Source organism: Atractosteus spatula, chromosome 15, assembly GCF_055471065.1.
Source record: "Atractosteus spatula isolate fAtrSpa1 chromosome 15, fAtrSpa1.hap1, whole genome shotgun sequence".
Taxonomy (NCBI): Eukaryota; Metazoa; Chordata; class Actinopteri; order Semionotiformes; family Lepisosteidae; genus Atractosteus; species Atractosteus spatula.
The window spans coordinates 7,261,208-7,289,018 of NC_142720.1; the positions used below are offsets into that span (position 1 = coordinate 7,261,208).

A 27,811-nucleotide genomic window follows, 5' to 3' on the forward strand; every position below is an offset into this window, starting at 1 on the left:
AATTAATCACTCTGGTGGATGCCTTTATACTGTAGATCTTTAAATCCAATTTAATTCTAACTGCTCTTGATTATTAAGTCTTAAAGATTAAATAATTTAAGGTTTTAATATGTTCATTACATAGAACTAAGTCCCAGCAGTAGCCTTTGAACCCTATATGAAAATGACACTTAATATTCACTGAGGATTGCTTCTGATCCTTTTTTATAAAGAGTAAGGTTAACATTCCATCATGAAGAATGAAAAAATAGTTAAAGTTAACAGTTTTGTACAGTTGTTAAAACATCTTAGATTCTTCCATTAGCTTTTAACTAAAGTAAAACGACAGGATGTATACTGTAAGTAGTTAACATTCCTGTATTTGAGATGGATATTCCTGCAATTGCAATATTAAGTGCTGAATTCTTTTAGGAATGTCAGGGAGTAAACTTCACACCTAAAAACTAAAGCACAAAAGGGGTGCTGTCTTTCAAAAAGGCGAAGTCGTAGCAGTTTGTGCATTTATTTTAAAACGCCGAAGGAATTGTGTGGAAATGATCTCTACAAAAATATCTGCAGGGGGAGCTGTTGATCTGCAAACACAGGTGATATTTATTTTTCAAAATGAATCTTGAACACTAGCATATGCTTTATAAAAAAATTTGGGATTAACTAGTGGAGGTTTAAATTGCATTGATGACTTAAAATCTTCCCCAAAAAGCATTAAAGCTTTAATGTTTCTCTTCAAAATACAGTATTTTGTAGGATAGCATAATTAAATTCTATACTTATTCCAGCCCCTCTTCTCAGCTCTTAGTAGATAAATTACATTGATGGTTTGTGCCCCCTTCAAATTTAAGGTTTAGTATTGCAGTGAACAAACTATGCTTTGAGAGCTACAATTAGAGAGGGTTCATGAATCATGAATTTCTAAACTCTTAGAATGTTTCTGTTGGAGCCCTTTAGTGGATGATGTATACAAAATGTTAGTTAAGTTAAAGTAATGCATTGGCTGTAGAGGGCCACGGTTGGCCATTCCTAACTTAATTACATTAAATGACTAAATTGCTCAATATTCCCATGTTCCTATGATTTTACACACTGATTAAGGGTGACCTATAACCGAGGAGGAGGAATAAAGAAACATTAAGTGTGGGAATGAAAATGTAACATTCATGGATAGAAGACACACCGATTTGTCTCCCTAAGACTAATACCTTCCTTTCTTATGCCCTCAACTGTCACAGATCAGCTATTTAACTGCAGTTTGCAGTGGCTACTAACAATTAGTCATCAAGTAATAATGCATCCCTTAATACCTTATTTGCTAACAAAATGGCAAATTAAAGACATCCATTAAACTATTTTACTTTGTTCCGAGTTCATAAAAGTTACCTTTTTAAATTAATCGTTTTATTGGTTTTAGGTTTGTTGCATGTCCTGCCCAATGGAAAAAAAAAAGTACATTTGGAAGAAAAGATGCTTATCTCATTGTGGTAAAAGCACATCTTTCTCTAGCACTTAGTATATGTATAGTTCACCAAAGTGGAAGGTTTGCAAGTACTAAAGTACCTGTATAAAAAAAGAACTACTGAACTCATCAGCTGCAGTTACCTGCAGGGACAGGAAAAGTGGCGTGAGCAGGGCCCTTCACCTCACAGGATGTGCTTCATCTTTATTTAAATTCATGATCACAAGCTACCTGAACATTTCAGTCACGATAGCCTAAAGATGTCATCTTTTTATGCCTAGGCCTCATGGGTGTGGGGGGAGGGGGATAATGAAAACTTTTTCAGCATACAGTTAATTAATTTTGAGTCTTTCCTACTTCCTGTAGCGGCACACCAGCGACCGAGCAGAACGCGGAGCCCCAATACTCTACTGCCCTATAAAGAAACACCTTATCGTACTGCCCAAGAACATCATTCCATCATCAGCAGACCGTCAGTATGTAAAGATCATAGTTTCGTACTCATGATGAGAACTGGGGCTACATTTTTTTTAACAGAGTTGTGGTAGGCCTGCACCAAGCTACCCAGCTATGTAGTAAAAGGCAGGGTGAGATCCCTCTCTAGCAACCAAACCAGCTAGATGGGCTGAATGTCCTCCTCTTGTTCTTAACCTTTCCTATATCCTTAAGATGCAAGTCCACCAACCCGTTCTTACAAATCAAGTTTTAACAAGAACCTCGGACCACCCCTTCTGCTGTTTACGCACTTAATTTTCAGGATTTGATGCTGCATACGTGCATTCAAAAATGCAAAGTTTGAAGTTCAATATAAAAACTGCAACCTTTTTGCACTATGAATCAGCTCAGGAAAACTAAAAGGCTGGTGTTAAAATATTATGAAGATTTCAGTGCGTTTTCTCATGTGCAATTACTGAGTATTGAGTTTAATGGGTGGAGAAGAGACAGGGGCCAATATAGCTATTCATAAAAATACAAGCAGAGATCACATTGTGGTGGCTTAATTTTTAGGAACCACCAGACAATTTCTGACTGTTCTATTACTTTTAATATCCTCATTAATTTAAATTCCCTAGTGCGTGACTTGGCCCACATCAACCACTGAAATAAGACACTTCGGGTATAAGAGTCAATGCTCTTGTCTTAGACAATGCTCATGTAGTGGGAAGTGAAAAAAACACTCACTTCCCTTTAAAAGCATTCCTGTCAAGACAGCTGAAACTACATCAAACTTTCAGAGAGCTTGTGAGCCCCATGTCAACATTCAGTCAGTGCGCCTGCTTTCTGTTCTCATCATATGCCCCAGCAGACTTGTTTTCCCCCCAAAACCTCTTCAACCCCTTTTAGTGTCTGTATACTGTAAAATAATTGTGAATGACAAGAAACTGAATTTAAAACAATCAATTGAAAAAAATCACTTGCATTAATGGTACCTGTTCTATGTGCAGCTTGTGTTGGCTAGCTGGATTAAAAACGGCAGATGTTTCCATTATGGTCGCTAAGTGCGCTGCAGACTCGAGCCGGAGCGCCAGAAGACCGCACAGGCGGCCGGATGCGTCGCTCCCCCTCCCCGCCCGCGGGCACTCTTCCAGTGCAGTCTTTAGCCAACGGAGAACCTGAAGAGTGTGGTGTGACTGTACTCCTCTCTGGGCCTCAGCAGGGCATCGGGGAAACGGGGCTGTTAAAAAAACAAAAACAGGGTCAAACGCTTGAAACAGAACTGAGCTAACGCTATTCCTGCCTTGGTTAGGATGGAGCAGAGCATCCCACACTTCCTGAGCAGTGGGAAGAGCTGAATAAGTGCCGCCATTGCACACTTGTGAGCCTGTGGCCCTCCTGTAACACGTATTTGAAAATCACACTGTCCTTCCCCAGTGGCGTCTTAATTCCATTCCATTAGCTTGGAATTAGGTGGAGGTGGTTTTTCAAAAATGTTGCAGCAGAATGAAACAAGCTCCCCATCCATGTTGCTGAAGCTGATATCCTGGCTATTTTCCAAGGAACAGCAGGATGGGATCCTGGAGTCCATTAGCCACTATAACCAAACAGGTAGGTGGTCCAAATGACCTGCTCTCGTTTGTAACCGTCCCAACGGTTTTAATTAAAAAATAAAAAGGAACTTCCTAAAAAACTGGCTAAAAAATGCTATCCCAGAGGGCAGTAAAATAAGGCATATTGCAATAGAGGTACTATTTTTGGTTTTTTTAAATCTATACATGAGCTCTACAAAAAAATAGCTCTAAGCATGAAAATGTTTTCTGCTAAGTACTGGCAATCACAGAAACCGAGCTACAGGAGGCTTTGAAGTTTGAGACAATGAGTAACAAACCCCTTTTTCCAGAAGAGGTATCACTTAACACTTCTCTGCCATCCAGTTCTCAAACTCTCACGCAGACGGCGAAGGTGACATCTAGGGCTCTTGGCAGTCTGCTGCTGTTTAATTTATTCAAACAGTATACAACACAAGTGTTGTCTGGGGCACCTAACTGCACATCTCTGTGGCTCTTGTCTAAGTGTTTTCCAGGGAATTATCGTATACTCATAGAAATCGCTTCGGAGACTTATGTAACATTTATCTTTTTCCCCAGCATCGATGTGATGGGAGATTTACAAGATTTCTTCCCAGGATTTTTTGGTTCTGGAATAATTTACATGCGGAATGATTTAAGGCAATTTAAGATTAAAACAAAAAAGGTCACAGGACACTCAAGATATTTGTGGAACGAGAAATAATTGGATAAAGAGCTGTAAAGATGCTGGCTGTATCTTTAAACCCTAAATCTTATGTACTTTCTGAAAATTAATTTCCTGTTTATTTCGCTGGGACACATGGCACTAAGACGCAGAGACTGAAATACAGGTTTCACCTCAGCAGCATTTTGAGGAACAGTTTTTGTGTCATATATAGGGACTACCCAGTGGTTTGATATGAATGCAAATTGAAGTGCTTCGCAATCTTTCATTTGCTTTGCTTGCTTTGTTCCTGACCTTAATCCAATGCAAATTGCAATCAAGCTGTAGGAGACTTTCAACCGCGTGTGCTCAGACTATTAGAAATGGCGCCCACATAACGCTGGCTTCTGGGAACACCAAGGGTATCATTACAGAGCTGCAAATTGCCAGCCATTAACAGTACAGAAGTAAAAATTGTGTGTCATTAAGCTGCCACACGTTACAAGACAAGCATGTTACAGTTTTTCCCAGGATTCACTTCCTCTGACAAAATGTACAATAACCAGCTCAGACTGCAGCTAAAATAGCACACTATTTAGGTAACATATTCATTATTTTGTACCATTAGCGTACTAATCAGAACCAATTAGTAATATATTTTTTAAAAAGCTTAATGATCTAAAGCCCTAAACTTGTGGCAAATTAGCATGTATCACAATAAAACTGAACAAAACCCATAGATTACTGAAACACAAAACAGCATACAGCAAATTTAAATTCAAAATTAATTTTCACAGCCAATTCATACAGCAGCCACACGCACACCTCTGCAATAGCCACACAAAATTAACTGCAGAATTAGAAACTTAATGTGTTTTTTTTTTACTTCAAATGGCAAATAGTTGTGGCTAGAGGAACTGGATATCATTACCCACAAACAGCAAAAATACCAATAATAGGAATCACTGAATTAGAGCTACTATCTACAGCCCATAAGCCCAAATGACATTTAGCTTTCTTATATTTTAATATTCATTACTTTAAACTAAATTATTTACATTTTATTACTCTAGCAGTAGAATATTTACCATCTTATATTTAATCTATGTAAAAAAGCTCAATGTAAAGACCCATACAAAATACAAAATGAATGACTGACTTCAAGAATAACCTCCCTTTGAAAGCAGGTGATTTTTAAAGCCTGTCCAATGGCCTACAAATGCAGGCCAAACACACCTGTATTTAAAAGGTGTGCTGTAAGGAAAGATGTATACTAAAGCGAAGTGTACATCGTACCTGCCTATTATTAAGAAACGTAAGCACGGTCATAAGAAACGAAACCCCTTTTAGAAACACGACCTTTAGCTCTGCTCACAAACGTGCACCTTGCAAAGACTGCACCAGTTTGTTTCTGCACAGACAATCCAGGAGTTTCTACTTTCACGTCTCACGGTGGTTTCACTGAAAAAAGGCTGTTTTTTAAAAAAAAAAAAAAAGATCAAGCACCTGCAACGACAAGCAAAGAGATGGAAACACTGCTGGTAAATGTTCTGGTGAGTTTTTTTTATATAAAAAAAACTTTCCCAGGAGCAAGCATGTCTCACTTCTTAATAAATAAGACTTTGCACAGAATAAACGCCGATTTCTTTACATTATGAATAAGCCAACAGTCACAAGCCTGGCTCTTCTGCCTAACGTAACTCCGTCTCCCTTCCAGCATTCCTGCCCTGAAAGCCCCCCTCCTCTGCAGTCAGGGGGGGCCGGGGTGAGACGCAGCCAAAGGAAACAGAGCTTGTCTGAAACAAACCCACCTGCGCTGGAGGAATGACACTTTTCTTACTAACAGCATGTCGTCTCCACTGCCCACGGCAGGTGTTTGTTATGACCCTGAGCTATGAGGAGGAGGGACAGGACAGGGCCGCAGTGATCATGACCTTCAGCTAACAGCGCCAGCGCAGACACAGGTGCCAGTGAGCTGGGGGGGCAGTTCGTTCCCTTGAGGACGTGCTCAGAGCCCAGAGGACTCCAGGTCTCCTCCTCTCTCTGCCGAGAACAGCCTAGACCTCTAGAAATAATCCTGAGCTACAACTCCGCAAGGACACAGGGACACAAGCTGCAACAAACTGTGTCCTCTACACTAGAGTATCACATGGATGAGTATATATCTGCATGCAGCCTGCAAAACACTGAAAAAAGGCAAAGCATGTTTACATTATTTCTTCACATTCCAAACATAACCCAATATCATTAGCTAGAATTACACCGATATATACCATTTTAAAAAAAGACAATGAAAACTGTATTAAGGTATGTATTTAACTATATTTTTCGGAGACGCTGAAATCCGATGTTTAGGGCCAGTGTCAGGATGGGCCATTAGCCACTGAAGCCTTAAACACATTCTGTCCTCACCCCTTCACCTCCAAACCACTTACTTCCTGGAGCGTTAACAGTCTGATCCCCTGAGCAGGAAGGCACCCGCATCTTCTTGCCTCGAAAAACAAACGAAAACAACGAAACCCCACTCTGCGGCTGGCTCACCTGCCTGTGGGTGGCGCTGTCCTCCTGTGCGCTGAGCTGAAGCTGCTGGCACTGCGTGGTTTGGGAATCGATTTCCATGTTCCCACTACCTGATTTCAAAGTTCGCCTTCCAGCAGTGTACAATAGCAGCTGAATAACTCTCCTACTAGTATGAATTTATAAAAAAGGGAGTATAAGGTATGTATATATAAAAGTAAAGTGATAGTATAAGGTGAGTATACTGTATATAAGGTAGGATAACTGTAATGTAATGTAAAGAACAACAACGTGAATAGTGAAACATTCACACAGGCCCCCGGTGAACCAAGGCGGTGCAGAAGTTCTTGCTCCACCACTGGGCCACATGCAGATCTGGCCACCCGGCAGCTCCTGACCCAGGCCCTGGCATGAAAACCGCACACGCACACGCACACGCACACGCACTGTATGCGTGATCTGGGATCGTCTTTCCTTGGCCGTTGACTCTTGACCCACCAGTGCCCACTCGTGTGTCATGGCCCCCCGCAGGATGCACACACCCTGTCTCGCGGCCCCACGGAGAGCAGGTCTCGCCCTACAGTCCCAGCAAGCCACCTGACCTTCAGGTCCGAAGGATTAAGCTCCATTTGCTCTTAATGCACTCTTTAGCCAGGGGTACACTTGGTCGGGAGACGAACAGATGGAATGACCGACACTCTGGCGAGGAATGAGCGCTCACGGAGGGGGGAGGGGGGTGGGGAGCCGCAGAGGCGCTTGTCCGCTTTACCTGGTTGACGGCGTCCGGCCAGTTCTGCGTCTCCAGGCAGAAGGCCGAGTGTCTGGGGTACGCCGCCGCCGCCTTGCCCCTCAGAGAGCCGTCCAGGAAATTGGCGGTGTAGAACTGCACTCCGGGCTGCGAGGTGTGTACGTCCAGCACGCGCCCGCTCCCGGGGTGGGTCACCCTGCGCGACAGGGGGCGCGACACGTCAGATCGCCTGTCCCGTGGCCCCCGGGACCCCTGGAGCGGACACGCTGGCCCTGACTCGGGCGAGAGCCCAGGCCACGGATCACTGCAGAAGCTCTGGGCATCTGTGCAAATCCCACGCCCGACTGAGTTCAGACCCCAACTGCACCGGCTCGTGCCCGTTTCCTGCGCGGGCGTGGTCATTCTGCTGCTGGAGAGGTGGTGGTCTTGCGCTCCCACCTCCTCTCCATACCTAGCGAGTAACAGGCATGACGCACGGCCAGCTGCCAGCTGGGGGGGAAGCACTGCTGATCAGCTCTAAATCCTGAAATGTGACATCAACTCAGTCTCATTATTCCAAAATTAAAGTTCATTGTCATCTCGTAAATGGAGTCAATATCTTTTAGGCTTGTCTAAAGTAGATTACAGATGAATGTTATCAGGAGAGTCTGGCCTTCCTGAAAGCACCTCTCAGTTCATTCTCTTGACTCTTAACTTCAAGATGTTCCAGTTGAGGTGCCTTTGAGCCTTTCACAGACTGCCCTGAAGCAGCCGATGTCAGTGACCCTTCGGGGGGTTGCCTGCTGGAAGCAGGACAGCACTCTGATCTTTGTTTAAGCCTTCATGACCTCCAGCCTCATTAAATAAAAATAAAAATCCCATTCTGCAACAGCAGCGAGGGAACACTGAATAATGAAATGGTGGGTCTTGACCGCGCTTATTCATAACAGGCTCATTAATGACCTATAGCAGATTCTCCATCATATATTATACACCAGGAGACACTAGATGCCCAATCCAGTTTATGTTAATGTTTAATCATCTCCTTAGACCTGGAGACATGTCACAGAAAAACCATACTATCAGTCCGCCCCCCAAGTCCTTTATTTCCAGCGTGCAGCAAGAACCTGTGCCAAATGCAGGAATTAACCATAACCAAGTGCCATGGGCACAGACCCATGATGCCAACTGCAGCACAAGTTCGAAAGAAGCATCACAAATAAAACACACAATTCTGTTTCAGCGCTGGTTTCCTATCGCTGTGAAGGCAGGCAAAAGGTGTGCCGCGAAACGCCGCGCACTTAAAATCGACCGTTTAAAGATCAAGCATGTTTGTCGCGGGACTCGGGGCTGCGCTGTTCCACCTGCTTTCATGCCCACAAAGCGGTGCACTTCCTCGCCGAGCAGCGCAGAGACAACAAGCGCTCACACACACGGCGAGTACGGCCACTGTCCGGATGAATGAGACGGCGACCTCGTGAACTCTCCGACTGAGGCACAGGAGCGTGCTCCACACAGCCGGGTGCACGAGGGCTTACTAAGTTTCCTAAATTTAACCGCGCGCATTTCATGAAGGCCCGCCTGCTCTCTGCTACTGCTCTCTCTAGCCCCTTTTTGGAGTCAGTTTTAGTTGAGCAATTTTTCATTTCCTTCGGGAAAAAAAACTAACGATTCGAACTTTCAAACCGATGCAAAAAAGCTACTGGTAACAACCACAGGAGGCTAGTGTGGAATGGTGCAATGAGAAAAAGCCTCCGCATAACCCAACATTTAAAATTAATCTATTTCACAGGTTTTTAAGAGAGAGAAGCTTGCAAGACACTGCAGAGTCAGGTCTGTAAGTAACTAAGATGTGAATACTACCATTGCATAAGCACCAAAACTGCAAAACAGTGTTAAAACCAAAGATAAACCACATTAAGATTTCATTTAAAAGACTGCAGCTGAAGTCCACCAGGATATCTTGTAAAACACATTCAAGTGTGGAAAACTACTTGAATTTCTTTTTTACAATATATATTTGTAAAAATCAACAATAAAGCAAAAATACCATGAATTATTTAATTAAAATCTATCTGTTCGATGTCTCTTTAAATGTTTCACATGTACATGTACACAGAACAGACTGAGCAACGAAAGGTGAGAAAGGTCTGAGAGATACATGCTTGCAGCAGAGCACCAAGCACAAAGGAGAGCTGACAAAAACACACCAGTATCTGGTTACATGACCTGGTGCATCAGGGAGAAACATGGACTATTCCACTGTGTGCAGCTCCTGTTTTAACCTACAAAAGGCAGACGAAGACTGAAAAACAAATGAGATCACTTTAACATTTCATCTAGCAAAGGCACCGTGAGAAAAAAAAGTCACACTAGACAACCAGCATCTGATGCCCCCACCATTATATTTTTAATTCTTACCTTTTACTGCTATGAGAGGGAAAAAAAGTTAGCACACACTGTGTGGGCTCTGTCTCAGGTTATATTTTTGAACTGTGGCTTTACGTTTCTATACGTCAAGCACACAGCCTGTTCCAAAATACTCAAAACTGAAAAGAAAACCACAAATAGCGGATAAAAATCTATTTTTAAGCACCTTGAAAAACTGTCATACATTTTTGATGTCTTTAAACTTGAAAATTATTTGAGGGACAACAACATGTAAAATCCCTTTGCATGGAAAATACTCCTGGACATACAAGAACTGCACATGCACTTAAAAAAACACAGACAGTGATGAATGTAACCACACTAAAGTTTGAAAGACAAGCTGGAAACCTGGTGGTGTGTCAGCCAATGAGAGGGTTTGTGAAAGTAGGGCCCAGATTCAGATAAAACTGAGCAGCGCTGTTCCCTTTTTAGAAACTCGGTCTAATGGGCGCTAACTGATCCAGCCAGCCCGCATCTCAGAGGATGTGAGAGCATCTCTCTATCTCCAGATAGACAAGACCCAAAAAAGATATTGACAACTGCAAACTGGAGAAAACTTTCTGTAAACAAACTGTTATTAATTAATAAAATTACTCCTCTTCACTGCTGTTAGGACCTCCTGCCTCCGGTGCAGGAATATCGGAGAATTATATTGTCGTTAAAACAATGTGGAGACCAAGGTCAAATTTCCAGACAGGGAAAACCCTAAAATTCAGCTAGAAAATCAAGGCAAATAAACTTGTGCGCCTTCCTGTAGCGATACTGCAGAGCAGTGAAATTGCCCCCACACCCCATTATAATTGGCCTGAGGGTGGGCCTGCTTCAACACTATGATGATAAAACTGCTTTCCTTTACCTTTTAAAGGGGAACTGCAGCACTATTTTTATAGATCGGTGGTCAGAAAGAATAAGCATTGACGAGTGCATTTCAAACCACAATAAAAGTAAAATACAAGTAAAACCCAGGTGTGCATGGCGCCATTCTCTACGATTCCAAACGAGGCGACGAAATGTCCAGTGAGGTGAAGTGGCCTTATTACATAGGCCTGTGATTACAGTACGTCTCTTTTAATCCAACAGAAATATTGCTCTCGACCTCCAGACGGTTTTGCCGACAAAAACTCACTTCTTATTAACTCTGCATGCAGATCACGTTGGAACATCTCTGCGATGATATGTCTGCTGAATGACCTGTACCTATGCCCTTTTACATTGCATAATATTTGTCATTACAGTGACTAGTGAGCAGGAAGGGTCGCTTCACATCGTAATTCATGGGAACTCTTGCTCTCGCCAGTGGAGTGACCAGGGGTTTGCGACTCAGAATTTTCACAAAGTTCACAACTCTTTGTGCTTAATTTAAAACTTAAACACAATAAATATATTTTGTTACTGAGATGTAATAACTGGTCTCGGTAATTGGGACCACAGTTCCCTTTTAAATCTGCTGAGGACAACTCTGTTGATAACGCTGGTTGCCTACCACCACAACATTTCAGTTTGCATTTATTAGGAGAGAGCCCTTTCAGAAATACAGAGTAACGGGGCCTGAAGGAGTTTAATCAGGTCCCACCCCAGTGCTCTGGCCTGGTTCTGGGATTGCTAGTGACAAGAACACTAAAAATAATACATTCAAGGAGTTAATAGCTAGTAAAGTCTTCTCCTCTGTGAAGCAGCTATAGAAATAGGACTCAGAAAGGTTTTTGCCTCTCTGTTCCTACAGTGTCGCAAAGAGAAATGGATCACTCAGTCGTAGAAGCTGCTGGGAAGCCGTTGATAAACGGCAATTTTTATCATCAGATGAACTGGAGGTCTGTGCAACACAGCAGCCCCAACAGAGACCATCACATTCTAACCATTCTTCTCCCTTCTTTCACTCAGTGTTTGAAAGGCTTGCGACTGACGCATAAAGCAGTCATTCTGTCTTTCTGGGCATTCACAGAAAATGAAAGTGTGCACTCAGAAAAACCAAAAAACAAGAAATGCAAGCCACTTATCAGACTGAATCTTAAAAGACTCTTAAAATGAATAAGTAAATATAAAATGAAAATCTGACTATTAACTATGTGTCACAAAGTAGGACTGAACAATTTAATACAGTCTAAGCACAGCTAATAATGTTGCACCAATCTGTTTTAATGATTGCAGAGACTTTCTGGTCACAGTGGGAGTCCCGACATCTCCAGACAAGTCATGTTTTAGTTCTATCCTCTTCCTGCAGCACCTCTTTTTGTGTCTTTTATGGGGTCACTTATTGTGAATTAACACTGCTGGAGACACCCGCAAAAGCCACTGTGAGGACAACTAAGAGCTATTAGAAAGTCTCCCGTGAACGGCGATGGGGTTTTCACTGACCTTGCGCAATGACGCACCAACCATGGATCCCCAGGAGACGACAAGCAGAAGTTGTGGTCAAAGCCGGGCTCAGCCAGCTCCTTCAGACGCTGTCCAATCAGCACTGGTTTCCTGAGGTCAAAGAGTGAGTCCTGTACTGGAGCGATCTCCCCTGAGGAACACAAAGGAAATGGTCAAAGCCATGAAGCTGACTTCTTGTTATTTTGCTTCAGGCCACAACATGTTTCAGGTTAGGCTTAAACTCATACAAGTAATTCAAGCATCTTTACTCTAAGAATAATAGTTTCTACTAGGGCAACGTGGACATCTCACATGCCTGTTAAGAAAAGTTAAATGCAGTCTGCAATGATCATCACACAAACCCATTTTAAAAAATGACCTCTATGACTAATCATGCACTTTGCAAAGACTGCAGCAGTTTGTTTGTTCTTTTGCATCGCGACAATGCAAAACAATTCAAGGGTTTCTTTAATTCTCATAAAGTTATAACCTTACTGATAATAATAATCACTCCGTTGTCTTGGTGAGGGGTTAAAATGTTTTTCTAATTCAGTACTTGCTACACCCACTCTCCGTACCCTCCAAATCACCCTCCAGCTCTTCGATTACGTCAGACTGACTAGAAACACAGTTCTCAACTTATTCAAAGCAGGTTTTCCATTGCCAAAACAAACAGAATGGTGGGACTTGTTTTTTACAGCCTATATACTGTGGGCTACATTTGTCTATGGAGCATCAAAAGAAACTCATCATTTACAAACGGCAACAAGACTGTTTTTTTTGCAGCAGGTGAGCTGACTTTGGTCATCAGAGTAATGAGCGCGTCTGTCGTCACAAGCGATATGGGGGCTCGGGTGCAAGGAGGGCATCTATGGCGCGTTCTCAAAAGCCGAGCAGCTTGAAGACGTGTGCTGTCCAACTAGAATGCTGTCAAATCAGGATGATCCCACAGGAGGGGAAACATGTAAGTTCAACCTGACGTCAGGCTGCCTTCAAATATGTACACATGGAGAGCTGTAGCCACTTGACACTCCTCGCCAGATCCTTACTCCCGGACAATTAGCATACTGATCTGCGCCCCACTCACCAATGCCCATTAAGGTGGTCTACGCTAAACACTGATTCATGGGTACAGAGGACATGTCTCCACTGTCGCCAAGTCTGCATGAGGGGACTTATTTCAGCCCCCCACCTATCAGTAGCATGAAGGTGTCACTGTCTCGACACCTTCATGCTACGACAGGAAGCATATGACTTCCTTTCTGGGTTTTTCTTTCTTGATTTTCACGTGACAGGTTATACCACCTCACCAGCGAGGTGCTTAAGTGCATTCTCGAAGGATCAATTTGACACCAACAACATTTCATTTCTTAAATCAAAACTACACAGAACCTGTGAGAAGACATTTGCACTGATAGGGTGGGCTGTGAGTAAGATATCCGGTGTTGTGACATGTCAATATACTGTACAAACTGTGAATTATCACTGAAGCTGCAAAACTGCAGCAGCTCCATCTTCAGCATTTTATCCTCATTTGTGCTTTGAACTGAGGGGCGTACGTGTAGAACCAAGCAACTTACCAACTCTTTAAAGTGCCACTTAACCTCAGAGGTCAGCAATGCTGCCTCACAGTGCTCAGACCCTGGGTTAAATTCTGGACTTGGGGTGCTGTCTGTGTGGAAATTGTATGTTCTCCCCATGTTCATGTGTGCGTTCAGTCCAAAGACAGCGGTAACTGGTAGGTTAATTGGCTTCTGGGAAAACTGGCCCTGGCGTGACTGTGTGTGTGTTTGCCCTGCAATTGAGTGGTGTCCTGTACAGGGTGTACCCCACTTTGCTGCCTGGGATAGGCTCCAGGCCACTGTGACCCTGAACTGGATAACCGGTTATTGAACGTGATGTGATACGCCATGCCATTTAACTTGTCAAATCTATTGTATCTGTGCGCAGGAGGCATCCACCCCTCTGTCCTTAGACAAGGCATTAAGTCGTCGCTCAGAAGCTGTAAAAGATGGAATGGTAAGTTAGAACAATAAATAAATAGGCCAATAACAGACAATCAATGACAATCCATAGAAGATGAGCTGACACAGGGAGAATGTTTAACAGCAGTGACAGTCCATCTTCTCAAGAATCCTTTTAGTGTGCTTTAATGAGTCCAGCTTGTTTTCTTATTGAAATCAGAGCCACAAATATTACCCACTGTAAATCCTTTAGCAAAAATAGGACACAGTAGGACACAGTAAACTGTTGTTACAATTGTCCAAATTTCTCTTTGACTGATTTATTTTTCTAAATGATAGTCATTCAGCAATTATGGCTAAAAAGACCCACTACAGTGCACAAAACAAATACATGTCATATATTTTATGCAAATCCCCTTTTCTTAAGTTGTTTATTTTAAGGAGTACACTGATTTATCTTGATTTCCTCCGTAGTATTGAGAGCTAAAATCTTTTGTAAATTTGCATTAAGATAAAAGTATCAAAGCTACAGTACAACTCCTGTTGTAGCTGTTAACAATGGTGACTCAGTGAGGAAATGCCTGTCTGATTCGTTTTAAGTAAGGACAGTGCAGGCAATTCCCTATCCAAGCTGTGAAAATGCACCAAACAAAATCGGTGAAAAATGAAAAAAAAACATGCCTTCCGCACAACCAGTGTTCTAGACCTAGAACAGTCAAATATCTGCCCAACAAAATCATTCCTGTGCACGACTTTGGTGCAACCAGTCGTTTAATTATATAATTCAACTAATAATATCAATGAAAGCAATGAAACAGTTGGTAGCACACATTCTGTACTGGAAAGGACTAAAATCCCTGATACTGTATTTGCAACACCCAATACCTGGGCACTGGACAGGGACAGGTAGCACACCAGGGAGCCTCACCAGGACAGGTAGGACACCTGCAGTCCCTCAGGGACAGATACAACAACTGGGAGCCACACAGGGACAGGTAGGGCACCTGCAGTCCCTCAGGGACAGATACAACAACTGGGAGCCACACAGGGACAGGTAGGACACCTGCAGTCCCTCAGGGACAGATACAACAACTGGGAGCCACACAGGGACAGGTAGGACACCTGTAGTCCCTCAGGGACAGATACAACACCTGGGAGCCACACAGGGACAGGTAGGACACAGAGAGCCACATGGGGGGGCAGGTACAATCCCTGGGAGCCACATGGGGGATGGGTAGGACACCTGGGAGCTTGCAGTGCTTGCAGAGAGAGCCATACTGCTCCTTCAACTATTTCCAGAAATCAGAAATCACAATTTTGGGTATTGGTGTTATTTCAGCTTTACTAAATTGTCTGAAATGATAGTTTAATTAGCACATCGTCAACATATTTTGCACTAATTCAGTTGCACAAAAGTGTCCAAGAACGAGCTGAAAGAGACACAACAGACAAAACAAAACGTTGAGCTCAAAAAGCCCTTTTCACTCCAATTCCATCCTCCTGTGACATTTTCAACCCCGAGGATGTGAAATTGGTGCAGTTTCTCCAAAAGCTCAGGGTGCAGCGAGAACAACTGTAAATGGAGCAATTTCATACTTTCGAGCAGCAAAGCTGAACGGTGCCTCACTGGCGCAGTTGAGTCATGGTTCGCTACACTGAAAAATTATTGCTGAATCAAAAACAAAGCTTCTCGCGCTACATTTACGAAGGGTTAATAAATGAATCACAGTTTTCCCAACACATTTATTTTCTGTGCTCTTGGTCTGTGGGGTCTGTCATCCCATGGTGCACACAGAGCTCCAAATCATTTCTTTGGATTTAACAGACTGCTGAAAAACAGCAAGATTTTAACTTCACCCAGTTCACCCAATTCTTGCTTACAGAATACAATCAATAGGTTTGTGCTTTACTTGAAAAAATCTAAATGCCTACTATGTTAGTTATTTGTACTGTATTTTTCCTTACAACACTTATACTTTATTTTTACTTCTACAGGTTCAGACTCCCTCTAGTATTAATTAAATAAATCTGGTGTTGAAGGGTGAAAAGGTAAAAATAATGAAAGTGTGTGCCTGTGTTACAAAAGTAGTTCATATGTTAGTATATCTTGTATATACTATACTAAACATCTACTTTATTTTATATAGGAACAAGTCATATGTTTATTCCATGCTGAAAAAAGAAGAAAGAAAACACAACGTTTTGGCCGTGGAGCCTTCTACAGTTGAAGTTACAAAAGGGTTTGTATACAGCATGTCTGCTTGCAGTGAAGCCTTTCTTGCGCAAGCACACTTCCTTCTGAAATGCTGCTGCAAACTGGACATGAATAAAAGAGCTGTGGCTCAAAAAGGGCCAGTCACTGCTAAAGATAGTGACCGATTCTGACTCAGTAACCATTTCCAATTACTTAATGCAATGACAGAGTGGGCTTTGTGTGAGACCCACCTCACCTGGGAGGGGTAAAAATAAATCCGAGAAACTGTGTGAATCCCAACCCAACAGGCTTTCTTGAAGCACTCCTATTTTAACCAAAACAATGGGTAAGTAACATGTACAAAGACACCACAAGCATGTAAAAAAAAAACACAAAACAGAACAAAGTATTCTGCAGCTCAGTCCCGTGACACGTGTTTTTAAAGTTTCTGAGCTCTCAAAAGCCACAGTTTCCGTTCAAGCGCAAGGCTCAGTGCTTCCATGGTGATTGAGCAAGTCGTGGGGCTGAGATAATTCACCTGTCTGACAAACACTGTTACAGTTTATCGTCCCAGTCTGCTGCACAAGTGCTCAGGCTGTTATTTACGTAATGTTGTTAACAATATGAGCACAGCGTTTCTCCTGACTCTTTGAACAGACATACTGAGTTTTATTACCACAATAAAACATACATGCATCTGCCTATCTGTATCAGATCAGAAAGACACTTAGTTTTGGCAGGGGCGAATTCCAGAGCCAGTTTCAAAAGCAGCGGGCTGAAGCCAGCACCCTGAATGGGATGCCAATCCATCGCAGGGCAAGCACACACGCGTACACCAGCACATGGAGACACCCACCAACCAACAGCATGTCTCGAGGAGGTGAAAAAATGTTACAAGGGCACCAGGGAGAAACTGCAAACTCCACACATAAAAAACCTCCATTCAGCATGGAATCTAGGACCACATGTGTTGAAATAAAAAGTGACAAATGTCAGAAGCACCTTTTTAAAAAAAAAAAGTAGCAAGTGGAAAAAAACACCTTTTCTTTCACCTATTTCTTTATCATCTCTTGTCAAGAACTGCACTACTTTGCAGCTGCTTAAAGACCGAAAGATGTTTCTGTAATAGATTGAAAAATAAATAAGTAAACACTAATAATATGATCTAGGCAACACTCTGGAAAGAGAGGGATTTTAAATGACTTTGCCAAAGGTGTAAGCCAAGCCAACAGGTCCCAGAATCCTGGGATACATTAGTTTAAAAATGTCTAGTTTAAAAAAAAGCTCTTTTTGGAGCTATCGGGACAACCACAGAGGATAATTGGAAAAAAAAGTAGTTTGTGTGAAGGAGCCTAGATGGCCTCTTCTGTCAAAGCACTTGGGGACAAAGAAACCACCCTTGTGAACACTACAAAGTTTGGAAAAATTTTGTTTCAAACTGATAGTTATTACATTTTAAAAATGGTCCTTCCTAGTGTCGCAGCGACTTCTCACCAAATCACGAGCATGATCTTACAAGGAAACTCAATGCAACTACTCTGTAAGAAAATCATTGAAAAAAACAGTGTCATTTAATACACTCTTCTGTGGTCAAATTTCATACCATGGCACAATTCAGAAGCGACATGAGTCTTATCGCTTTTAATCTCACTTCTGTGTGGTTGAAACCAAATGCTACATACTACATACACTATTTTCCATGTTTATTAAAAAAACTGACTGACTGATTTGATTTGCTCTTGACTTCTTGACAAAACAAACATTTAAAACGAGTCCACGCTGAAATGTTTATCCAGACACTTCAAAGTATAATGTACATTTAAAGACCCGTCAATGATAGTGACATGATACTCTGATCAGACTCGGGGCCTTTTTACACACTGCTTGAAACAGCATAAAACGATACTCTTGTAAAGCTACAGAAATCCACCTCTCTGTTCCCCACATCGCTGTTGGAATATTGTAAGTGTTTCTACAGGACATGAGAAATCAGAATTTTGGGTATTGGTGTTATTTCAGCTTAACTAAATTGTCTGAAATTATAGTTTAATTAGCACATCGTCAACATATTTTGCAAATTTAATTTTTTGCAGTCCGGCAACCCTGCAGCTGAATATCAAAAGAGGAATCTCAATGCTCTGAGGTTCATATCAGGCTGTAATAGGCCTTCAGAACTGTGATGTTGCCTAAAAGGGGGAATTAACAGTAGAGAAAGGTAGAGAATCTAAACCTTCTGGGAGTTAACAGTTTATAGTTCTGTTCCATCACACGTGAAAACAACAATACAACTGAAAAAAATAATCATAGTAACTGCAATTCTGGAAAATCCCAGACAGGTCATTTCAGTATGTATTTTTATGGAGGCAAAAAAAGCTTTTTAGTCGTGCAGATGTTCACCCACCTGTGGGGATCATTGTGTCATCCACGGGCAGGTAGGCGTCTGCTGTGATGGAGACTTCGTGGTCGTAGATATCGGGCGTGCCCTGGAACATGAGAAAAACAAACAAGAAAAAAAAAACATGAGAACTGATTTCTTGTTACTGTGCGGAGGAATAAGAATTCGGCTGCATCAGTATTTACTCACTTCAGTTTCAGGAAACCCGGCAGTAATGCTGCTTTATGGAAATTATTTCTAATTGACACTGCTGTTCACAAAAACACAGTTTTTCCCCAGTTGGAGTTAATATGGAGGTAAGAAAAAAAATGAAAGTGATTAATAAACACAGATGAAATAGTGACTGTGCATGGATGACCAAGAAACAGGGGTATCTAACTCCTGTTCTGCGGGGCCAGTGTGTCTGCAAGTTTTCTCAGTCTCTTTAAAGAAATCTGCACTGGATGCAATAGAAGAAGCTGTTAAATTGATCAATTAAACCAATAATGACCAATTAAGGACAAAGATACAATGAAAACCTGCAAGCATACTGGTGTTCCAGGATCAGGGTTGGACATCTGAACATAGCTGTCCCCTTGTTAAAAAAAAGAGGACAGACCACCTGACAGTGAAATTCTTACTTAGTCGACTAGAAGAGTGGATATTACATTTACATTATGTGTTGATTTTGAAAATATTCTTATACCATGTATGACCTTTTAAACTCTGCATTCAAAGAAACGTTTGGTCCTTGTCTTAAATGCAACGCTTGCAGTAACAAAAGATGCTGACTGGGGCTGTGCCTGGTTTCTAAAATACCCTTGGAAGTGTTTGTATTTCAGAGCTGAGGAATCAGAGAACACTGCGTCTGTCTGTCTGTTTGTTCCCTGGATGACAGTCTATAACAAACGTATTTCACAATGACACGGACCTGCGCTGTACACAGCCCTGGCCCACAGTGCAGGTGCACAGCTCCAGTCCCTGGGCCTCTTGGGTCAGAACACTGGTGCTTTTCCAGGTATCTATAAATCCTCAGCAGCCAAAGACCTTTAAAAAGTGTTAAATCAGTCCAATTAACCACAGGATCAGCTCAATGAGGTTGTTCAGGTCAAATTTGAAATAAAACCCACCGACGCTTTGGCCCCCGGGGACTGGACTTGTGCTCCATTGATTCGCAGTGCAAAAAAAAAGTAAATATTAAACCTCTTACGTGGCCTGCCAGGTTAAAGTAGGAATGGTTGGTCAGGTTGACGGGGGTGGTCTTGTTGGTCTCCGCCTTGTAATGAATGGACAGCACTTCCCCTTCCAGGACATAGGTCACTGAAGCTCTCAGCTCCCCAGGGTAGCCCTCGTCGCCATCTGGACTGGTCAGGCAGAACCGCACGCCGCTCAGAAGGACTTCGGAAGTCCAGATGGCCTGCAAAGAAGTGATCCATTGGGAGCCATGCGGAGGAATGCCGACAGGAGCCCACAGACACAAACTACTGGCCTCAAAAGCCTGTGTAATGGTAAGTGAAATATTAAGACAAAAGGAACAGTACACAAGTACAGTTAGAATGGTGAATAAACGTCTAAAGGGCACCGTTAGGAGAGAACCAGTCAGAAAGGCACAAAAAGAAAATAACAACAAGAGAGGCCTGTGAAACCAGGAGACAAAAGGTGGCATGAACTACTGTCATTCAGTAAAATATTTAAAAATATGCAAACTACTCAAGGTCAAAGCTGTTAAAATTGACCCTCTGCTGCCTAAAAAAACACAAACAAATGAGATGCCGAGAAGGAAATAATTCTGGATCCGTCTCTCGGTTTCAGGTGTTAATCCTGCTCCTACCTGACAAGGCCATATGGAACTGGTGAGTGAAACATCTGCTTCAACTACAAAAAACAACACTTTCAGACGCTTCCAGGGCTGACGTTCTGGCTTTGTTCGCCAGGAATAAAATCAATCAGTATCTACAGAGACGGACAGGTTTCAGACTGCCTAGAGAGCAGCTGCATTGGAACAAAAAAAATATTCTCCAAGCAGGAATGCAAACATTTTCTTCTTTATAGCAAGCAGCTGTCCCTAAAGAGGTTGTGGTAGCCTAAAGTTATAACTCCTACTTGCAGAACTAATCCTATTGTAGGAGTTGTGGTACAGGTGCCAAAATATCCAATCCTGCCAACTGCTCAAAGGAACAGACAAAGAGAAGTTCCAGTGCCTACAAAAACAAGGAAAACTGGCCTGAAACACAGTGTAGACAAACGCCTACAGCTGGTGGTTTTAGTTCTGAGACAACTTGGCACAACTGCATACCTCTCCCAATTCTAATTTCGAAACTCAAGTTCAACTGCTTGATGATAAAATGTCGTTTGCTGAACTACCAGGTATCTGAGGAGGGCAAATGAAAATATAAGAACTTGGTTTACATACAGGACACATTCGCCTGCAGGTCACAGTGTTGAGGAGAATTAACTCTGTACTATGCAAAGCCAACATCAGCATTTAGAGGAATGTATTTAATTGCTTAACTAGGAGACATCATGATATGACAAATGTGTGAAATGCAAAAGGTCAAAGAATTCTGGTGAAAAAATTAATTGAAACAAAGTAAAAAACTTGCAAAGTTTAAAGCTGTAGAGGCTTCTCAGGAGTCCCACTCTTTGTTAGGGTATTTGGTCCTCACAAATCTTGTGGACACACACACAATCAAACTGGCTTGCACCTTATCTGTCTTATCCGTGTCAAAACCATTTGCATAGTTCTTTTACAGCAGCCTGAGAAAGGTCAATGTTCGTTGTGTGAAAGAAGCAATAAGGAAGCAAACCTGATGGCTGCCTTTGCTAGTTAGATAATTCTCTCCACTGGATTAGAAACTGGAAACTGACATAGAAACACAATTCAATCACAACCAAGCAGAAACACTGATTTACTATTGAGGAGGGCACATTTCTGCATTCATACCACACCCAATCCTTCTTTCTAAAACACTCCGTATATTTACTCATAATCGATGCCCACTAAGATAAACCCCATTTACACGGGTTCATAAAATACAAAGAGCCCAAAGAGCACACTGTGAGCCCCTTTCCCACGGGTTACAGCATAGGCACAAGCAGGACTGAGTCAGCAGCTCTTACTCAAGCACCATCATCAGCTAGGAAGGTAGTTCCCAATCCCAGTCCAGGTGACCCTGCCGGGTTTCCTTCCTGCTCAACTTCCTTAGATAACAGAAGCCTTACTTGAGCTAAGAAGTTGCATCACTGGAACATTTGCATTTTGTTTCTAGGCACACGTTTGGGAATTTGTTTCACTTACAGTGCACAACTGTTAAAGCCCCAACGTGTTAAAGAGCTGGGAAATGAACAGCTCAGATGAACCCTGTTCATTATGACATCAAGGAAGGGTTTGAACGGGCAACTGTGAGCTCGGCTGCAACAAAAACCAGGACCAGGATTGGGATTACCACAGATCTAGGATGTGGAGAAGAACTGTGGGAACCCCCCCCACCCCACCTACTGAAAAGGACCCAGAATACCCCTCTGCAACAGGAATGATTGGCGACGAGACGGGAATGAGATATTATTTTTAGCCCTTCGCTAGAATAGGTTCTGAGCTTCCCAGCACATCAGCATGTGGGGGAAAAAAAAAAGAAAATCTGATCCAACAATCTCTGGCGTAGACCGCAGAACCGAACTTTCAAACCTGAAAAAATACTTCTTCACAGCAATAGAGGCACAATTAGATGACAGGGAGCACAAATCTGGGCTGTTGTTGTGTTTGGCTTCTCTAAACTGTACAAGATCATGTGGTACAATATTATACCAATGAACACCATGGCATTGCAAATCTTATACATACCTAAACAGAAAGGGAGTTACCAGAGTTACCGCAGACTAAATAAGACTGCTATTAATTATTGGAAGTGAAAAACAAAAAATTTGGTTAGACAAATGGCATGAAATGTAATATGATATATTTGAAGACCACTTACAATATCCTCCGTACGTATTGCTTATATAATTTAAGATCTGTAGGAAAATGTACTAGCCATTATTGCCAGGTACACTGAGCATGCATTAAATTCGGGGACTCGCACAGTTTTTGACATTGTCATGAACGCAGAGGTAAAATGGTTCACCAAGACCACAGAAAATGAACAACTTCCTGTTTCTTATCTTAGAAAACCTGTGTTAATGTGAAGCAATGATAGAAGGCTCCCAGCTGTGACTAAAGCAAGTCATATGTCTGGCGAACATTCAGCATCAGCAACATCAGTTAAACAGCATTTGCCTTGAAAAGCAGCAATGACTCACACGTTGTTGATGTGAACAGGGCTCCTGGCCCTCAGAAAGCAGGTAGTTGCTAAGAGGGTCACTCCCACCGGGTGCACAATCCTTCAGTGTCATCAAGTAATGACAACTGGACTGTCACGGTGCTGTGCTATGGCGTCGGTGGCTGTTTGGGTAAAGGTTTGTTTGAACCAGTGTATAAACTATTTTAAAAAAAAATTGCTTCAATTTTCTGAATGCTTCCTTGCATCAATTCTGACTCTACTTTTCCTATGTTATTTAAATCCCCATGAACTAATCTGAATGTGAGGATTGCATCTCAAACTGGAATAAAAAAAACTCTTTCAGGACTTTGAAAGCACAATAATAAACCTTCATCTCAGGCTAAAAACACTTAGATGTGTTTGTGAATAGAAAGGTTTTAGTTCAACTGAAAGCCCTAACTGCTCTTCTCTTAATATCTGTCAGAATTGTTTTCTGTCTGGACTTCCCTTCCTAAACTACACACGGCAGACAGCTGCATGTGAAAAGGCTGGTCTCTTACACGTTTATGTGCCAAGAATCCAGACATAGGACTATGCTCTCAAAGAAAACTTTAGGACAACATACAAAAGAAGGTTACATAGTGTGGAGCTGAATCAGTGTGCAGTAGGGAAGAGTCAAATGGAATATGTTTCATGCTGAAAAGTAGAAAAAAGAAAAAACTAAATGTTTCATAAAACATTCTCTTTGGGATATTGACTGTGAGAAAGCACAGACAGCATACACATAAGTACTAGATGTGGAAGACAGCAGTAGGTGGGCCCATTGAAGGTGTTTGTCAAATCAAGTTATTTATACACCAGTCATGGCTGAGGTCTTTATGGACTTCAATCCATGCTTTAGTTGATGTACTGAAGGGTGCTATTTGCAGATCCATTAGAACACTTTATTGGGCTTTCAATTGATTTAAACATCATTATTTACAAGAGAACATCAAGGTCCCAAAGCTAGATTGTAATGAGTTTCGGCAGAACAAAAGTACAAACAAAACTGCACGAATTGGTCAGCAGGATCTATTGAGAGATAACAAGAGGCAGGAAGGACTGAGGAATCACAAAGCCAGGACCAATTCAGCATGACTTCACATCAGCTCAGAAAAAAATGAGATGTTGGTTTGAGACTTGCACTAAACCAGGTAGGCTTTGTTCCTTCCAAGCTTGTAAACCGCATTCAAGGGAGCAGACGAGTCCTAATAGCTTCTATTAGAAAGTTTTGAAACCATTGTCTTAAAAAAACTAATTTGGTCATTCCCCCTTAAACTGACACGATGACAAAACGTTTCAATGAACCAAGAGTGGTGTGCTCTTTAATTCTGGGGACTTTATACAAACAGGTGCAGCTGGATCTGGATGAGCTCATCTCTTTTTCAAGGACTGAACTGGATTCTTTAACAAGGAACATCCAAGTAACTCCTAAAAGAAACAACTGCAAAAGGCGAAGCACATCCAGACCTTCATCTGCAATGACCACAGTCTTCCATATGAAATACAAAGGATCTTGGTGGGGATTTTACATTCTTCCTCTGCATTTTAAATATGAGCTGAAAACCTACGAGAGCTGTATTTGATGCACTTGGCTTGGTGTGGTTCTCCCAATGAGACGAAAGCTACAGTGGCAAAGATTACGTCACTCGAGCAAAACTCCATTCAGGGAGACTCCATTCCAATAGTGATCCCTCTCGTCAACCTGGACAAGGTGTTGCCCACGTGCCGAGATAATCCAGGGTTTGATCTGCCTGGTCTTCCTTTGTCCCTCCCCATTTTCTCATTTGTTAAAGGTGAATTCAGAGCCACCAGAGACACAGGCAGGATTAAAACACATCACTCCATTTAGAAGCGTAGGTACTATCCTGAAAGGGGGCACACAAACATCTTCTCTTTGGGTACATTTGCTTACATGTTACTGTACTTTTGAATAACACAAAAGAAAGGCATAGCAAACCTGCTAAGGCAGGCCACTACACACCCCCAGAAGCAAGAATGACACTGAAAACACTCAAAGCACTGATTCGTTTAACGAAATTCACATCATGAGTCAAAGTTTCGTTAATAGCAGACATGAGCCCTAAGTGAAGATGAGCTTTAACAGAACGCAAGTGAGACTCGTTTCTGTAAATTCACAACTTTCCACACTCAGTGTACGGTTCAGATGCCCTGGCACTCTCAGGTTTAATCAGATCAAGTGCAGAACTGAGAGGTGGCTTGCATTAGTAACCACTGAAGCAACCCAACAGACCTCCTGGACCTCTGTGAATCATAGAAGATCTCTGTGAATCTCTACCTTCCTGATTTTCTTTTTTGTTTCAGTTTAAAAGTTAAGAGGCATCATAAAATTGCTCTAACTCCTAACTCCCTCTTTCCGTGACACATACAAAACTTGTGTAGGTAGCCTGCGAAGGAACACGGCTGTAATGGAGGGACTTGTCCTCCGTCCACGGCTCTCTTGCAACTTTAAATGCAGAAAAAGAGACAGAGTATCAAACAGGTGCTGTTGCTTTGCTAATCAGCTAATCATCGTGACCCCTGTTCAGTCTGCATCTGCTGTCATTGACTGATCCTTCTGAAATGCTCCCAGTCAAAGCCCTGCTAGGGGTTCCACCCATCCGGGCAGGAGCTACAAGACTGTCCACGACTTTCTGACACCACCCAAATAATGAACATGCAAGCTGCTGTTGACCCCACCAGTACACTGATGCATAATTAGAATACCGAAGTCTATGGTTTTCCATCATTGGCTCACTGGGCACATAATGTCAACTGCAATTTGAATAGTGAGCACACAGGTTTGTTCATGGGAGTCATACTGAATGCCGTGCTCAAGTCGTGTGATTTCATAAAAATGCCAGGTGTTCGATACTTGAGGTGAGTTAAAATGAGTTGGTTAAGAATCTGTATGAACTCAAACGCTGCAGAATGTGAAGTAACAGAAGAGCAGCGACAGAGACTGCACCCTACAAGGCCACTGCTGTTGCTACTGGCGCAATTTAAGGTTTGCGAGGAGAAATTAGATGTTGTTCTGCTTCAGTAACTAGTAGACTAGTCCAGAGCAGATGGGGAACTGGCTCAGGGAGGGAGGGTCATGCCACGTCACATCCTGGAAGGCAGAGGGTTACCATACCCCCCTGGCTCAGGACTTTGACATGCTTCTGAGCCATCTGCTTATTCATTTTCAGAGGGCAGAGCGTTTTGCCCGCCAGTGAATACCATGATTACAGAAGGCGAAGTGCATGAAGACATCGTGGAGGGTGTTACGCTGACTGTAGTTCTGCGCAAACCGACTGGGAGAACAGAACTATGAGGATATCAGGAGGAATCTCCTTAAACACGATACCCTTTTTGGTGCAGATTGACTAAACAGAAAGTGTCACCCAGTGATACATGCAAGTCCTTGAGCCAGTTTTCTTCCCTTCTGCCAGCCAGCTGGGAAGCACTAATCTTCCAGTTGGACAGCCCAAGACCATAGGGTGTTAGGATTAAAAGGTGTGACACTAACAACTCCTCCAGACTTCGCCAGCTGGCTGCAGCTGTACAGGAAGAGAGGCGGGACATCCCACAGCAGTCTGTACACAGGCTGGTCAGGTCCACATGTCAAATCTGAACCTTCTGTGCTTTAAGCAGGGCTAACACAATAAAATGTTTTAGACTGCTTTACCTTGTTGAAGCCTTTCAGTCCTCCATGCAGAGAGTTGGGCCCATTATTAATGGCCAGCTGATACTCCTTTCCATCAACAGTGAATTTTCCTTTGGCAATCCTATTGGCTACCCGACCCACAACAGCTCCAAAGCACGCGGGATTGGACAAGTATTCTACAAGAAAAAAACATTTCAGGGAGTGTCTAGAGCGGTTGTGCTGAAATCCAGATACTGCCCAAGCACGACCAATAACTGCATGTACGGCTTTCATCTCCCAACACCTCACTACCAATAACAGGGCCCAAAATCGTGTTTTAAAGTGAAGATTCCTCCTGAGGTACAACACCGGCACACATGCAGTAACACCAGCTTTCACTGACCTAATAAAGACACTTTTGCAGAATTTACAATGTATTTAAATACAAATAAGAGCAAGCCTGCTAGAAGCGTGTTATCGCACACTTTACAATGAAAATATCCGGTAGTCCACCCCAGACTTGTCAGCGGATTTTAACGTTGGATGATTCTCATTCTGCATAAAAATTCAATTTCATTGCACAGTGATGTGGATCTTGGCATAACAAAAATGCATGAAACAGAACCTACCTTCCAGATTATCAAAACCCAGAACGATGTCATCAAATTCCCCTCTTTTATTTTTCGTCTTCAAAGATGTAATAATGCATCCCAGAGATATGACTTCCAGTGTCACGTTCTGGGATTTTAATTGAAATTTATCCACGCTTCCTTGCCCTGGTACAACGCCAAACTCTGTTTTTGTTACTTCCGTCTGAAGAGCTGCCATATTCGAAGCGTTTTGGTCAACAGTAATCAATGTGTATCTTGCACAAATCTGGAAGTTTAACAAGCATGCACCCTCAACTGTTCGTTGACAAACGTTTTCTGACGCTCGGGTATACAAAGCTAGACTACGTTAAATTAAGCACAAATCTAATTCTTAAAAAAGTAACTTGCAGTTCCGCGTGTTACCTTAATGTATTTGCTATTGATTAATTAAACCCCCACGGGCAGCTGTTCCACACGACGTGTTTTAGTCTTATTTACATCATCAGGAGGCGACAGCTGGTGTGTTTTGCAGAGCTGAGTCAACAGTGCAAGTGCAAAACACGTTACCGTAATGTTCCGGTTTTTCTCTGACCGTATTACGTATAGAATAATGCACC

General features: G+C 42.4%; 1 protein-coding gene across 1 annotated transcript; it reads right to left on the reverse strand.

The window, feature by feature from the left end:
- Positions 1-486: 486 nt before the first annotated feature.
- On the reverse strand, positions 487-27,750 carry galm (galactose mutarotase). The gene is made up of 7 exons (XM_088934427.1): positions 27,234-27,750; positions 26,647-26,801; positions 19,892-20,098; positions 18,709-18,790; positions 12,150-12,300; positions 7,407-7,581; positions 487-3,125 (listed from the first exon to the last, which is right to left on the reverse strand). The coding sequence occupies exons 1-7, from the start codon at positions 27,430-27,432 to the stop codon at positions 3,048-3,050; spliced, it is 1,047 nt and encodes a 348-aa protein (XP_088790553.1). The 5' UTR covers positions 27,433-27,750; the 3' UTR covers positions 487-3,047.
- Positions 27,751-27,811: the final 61 nt, after the last annotated feature.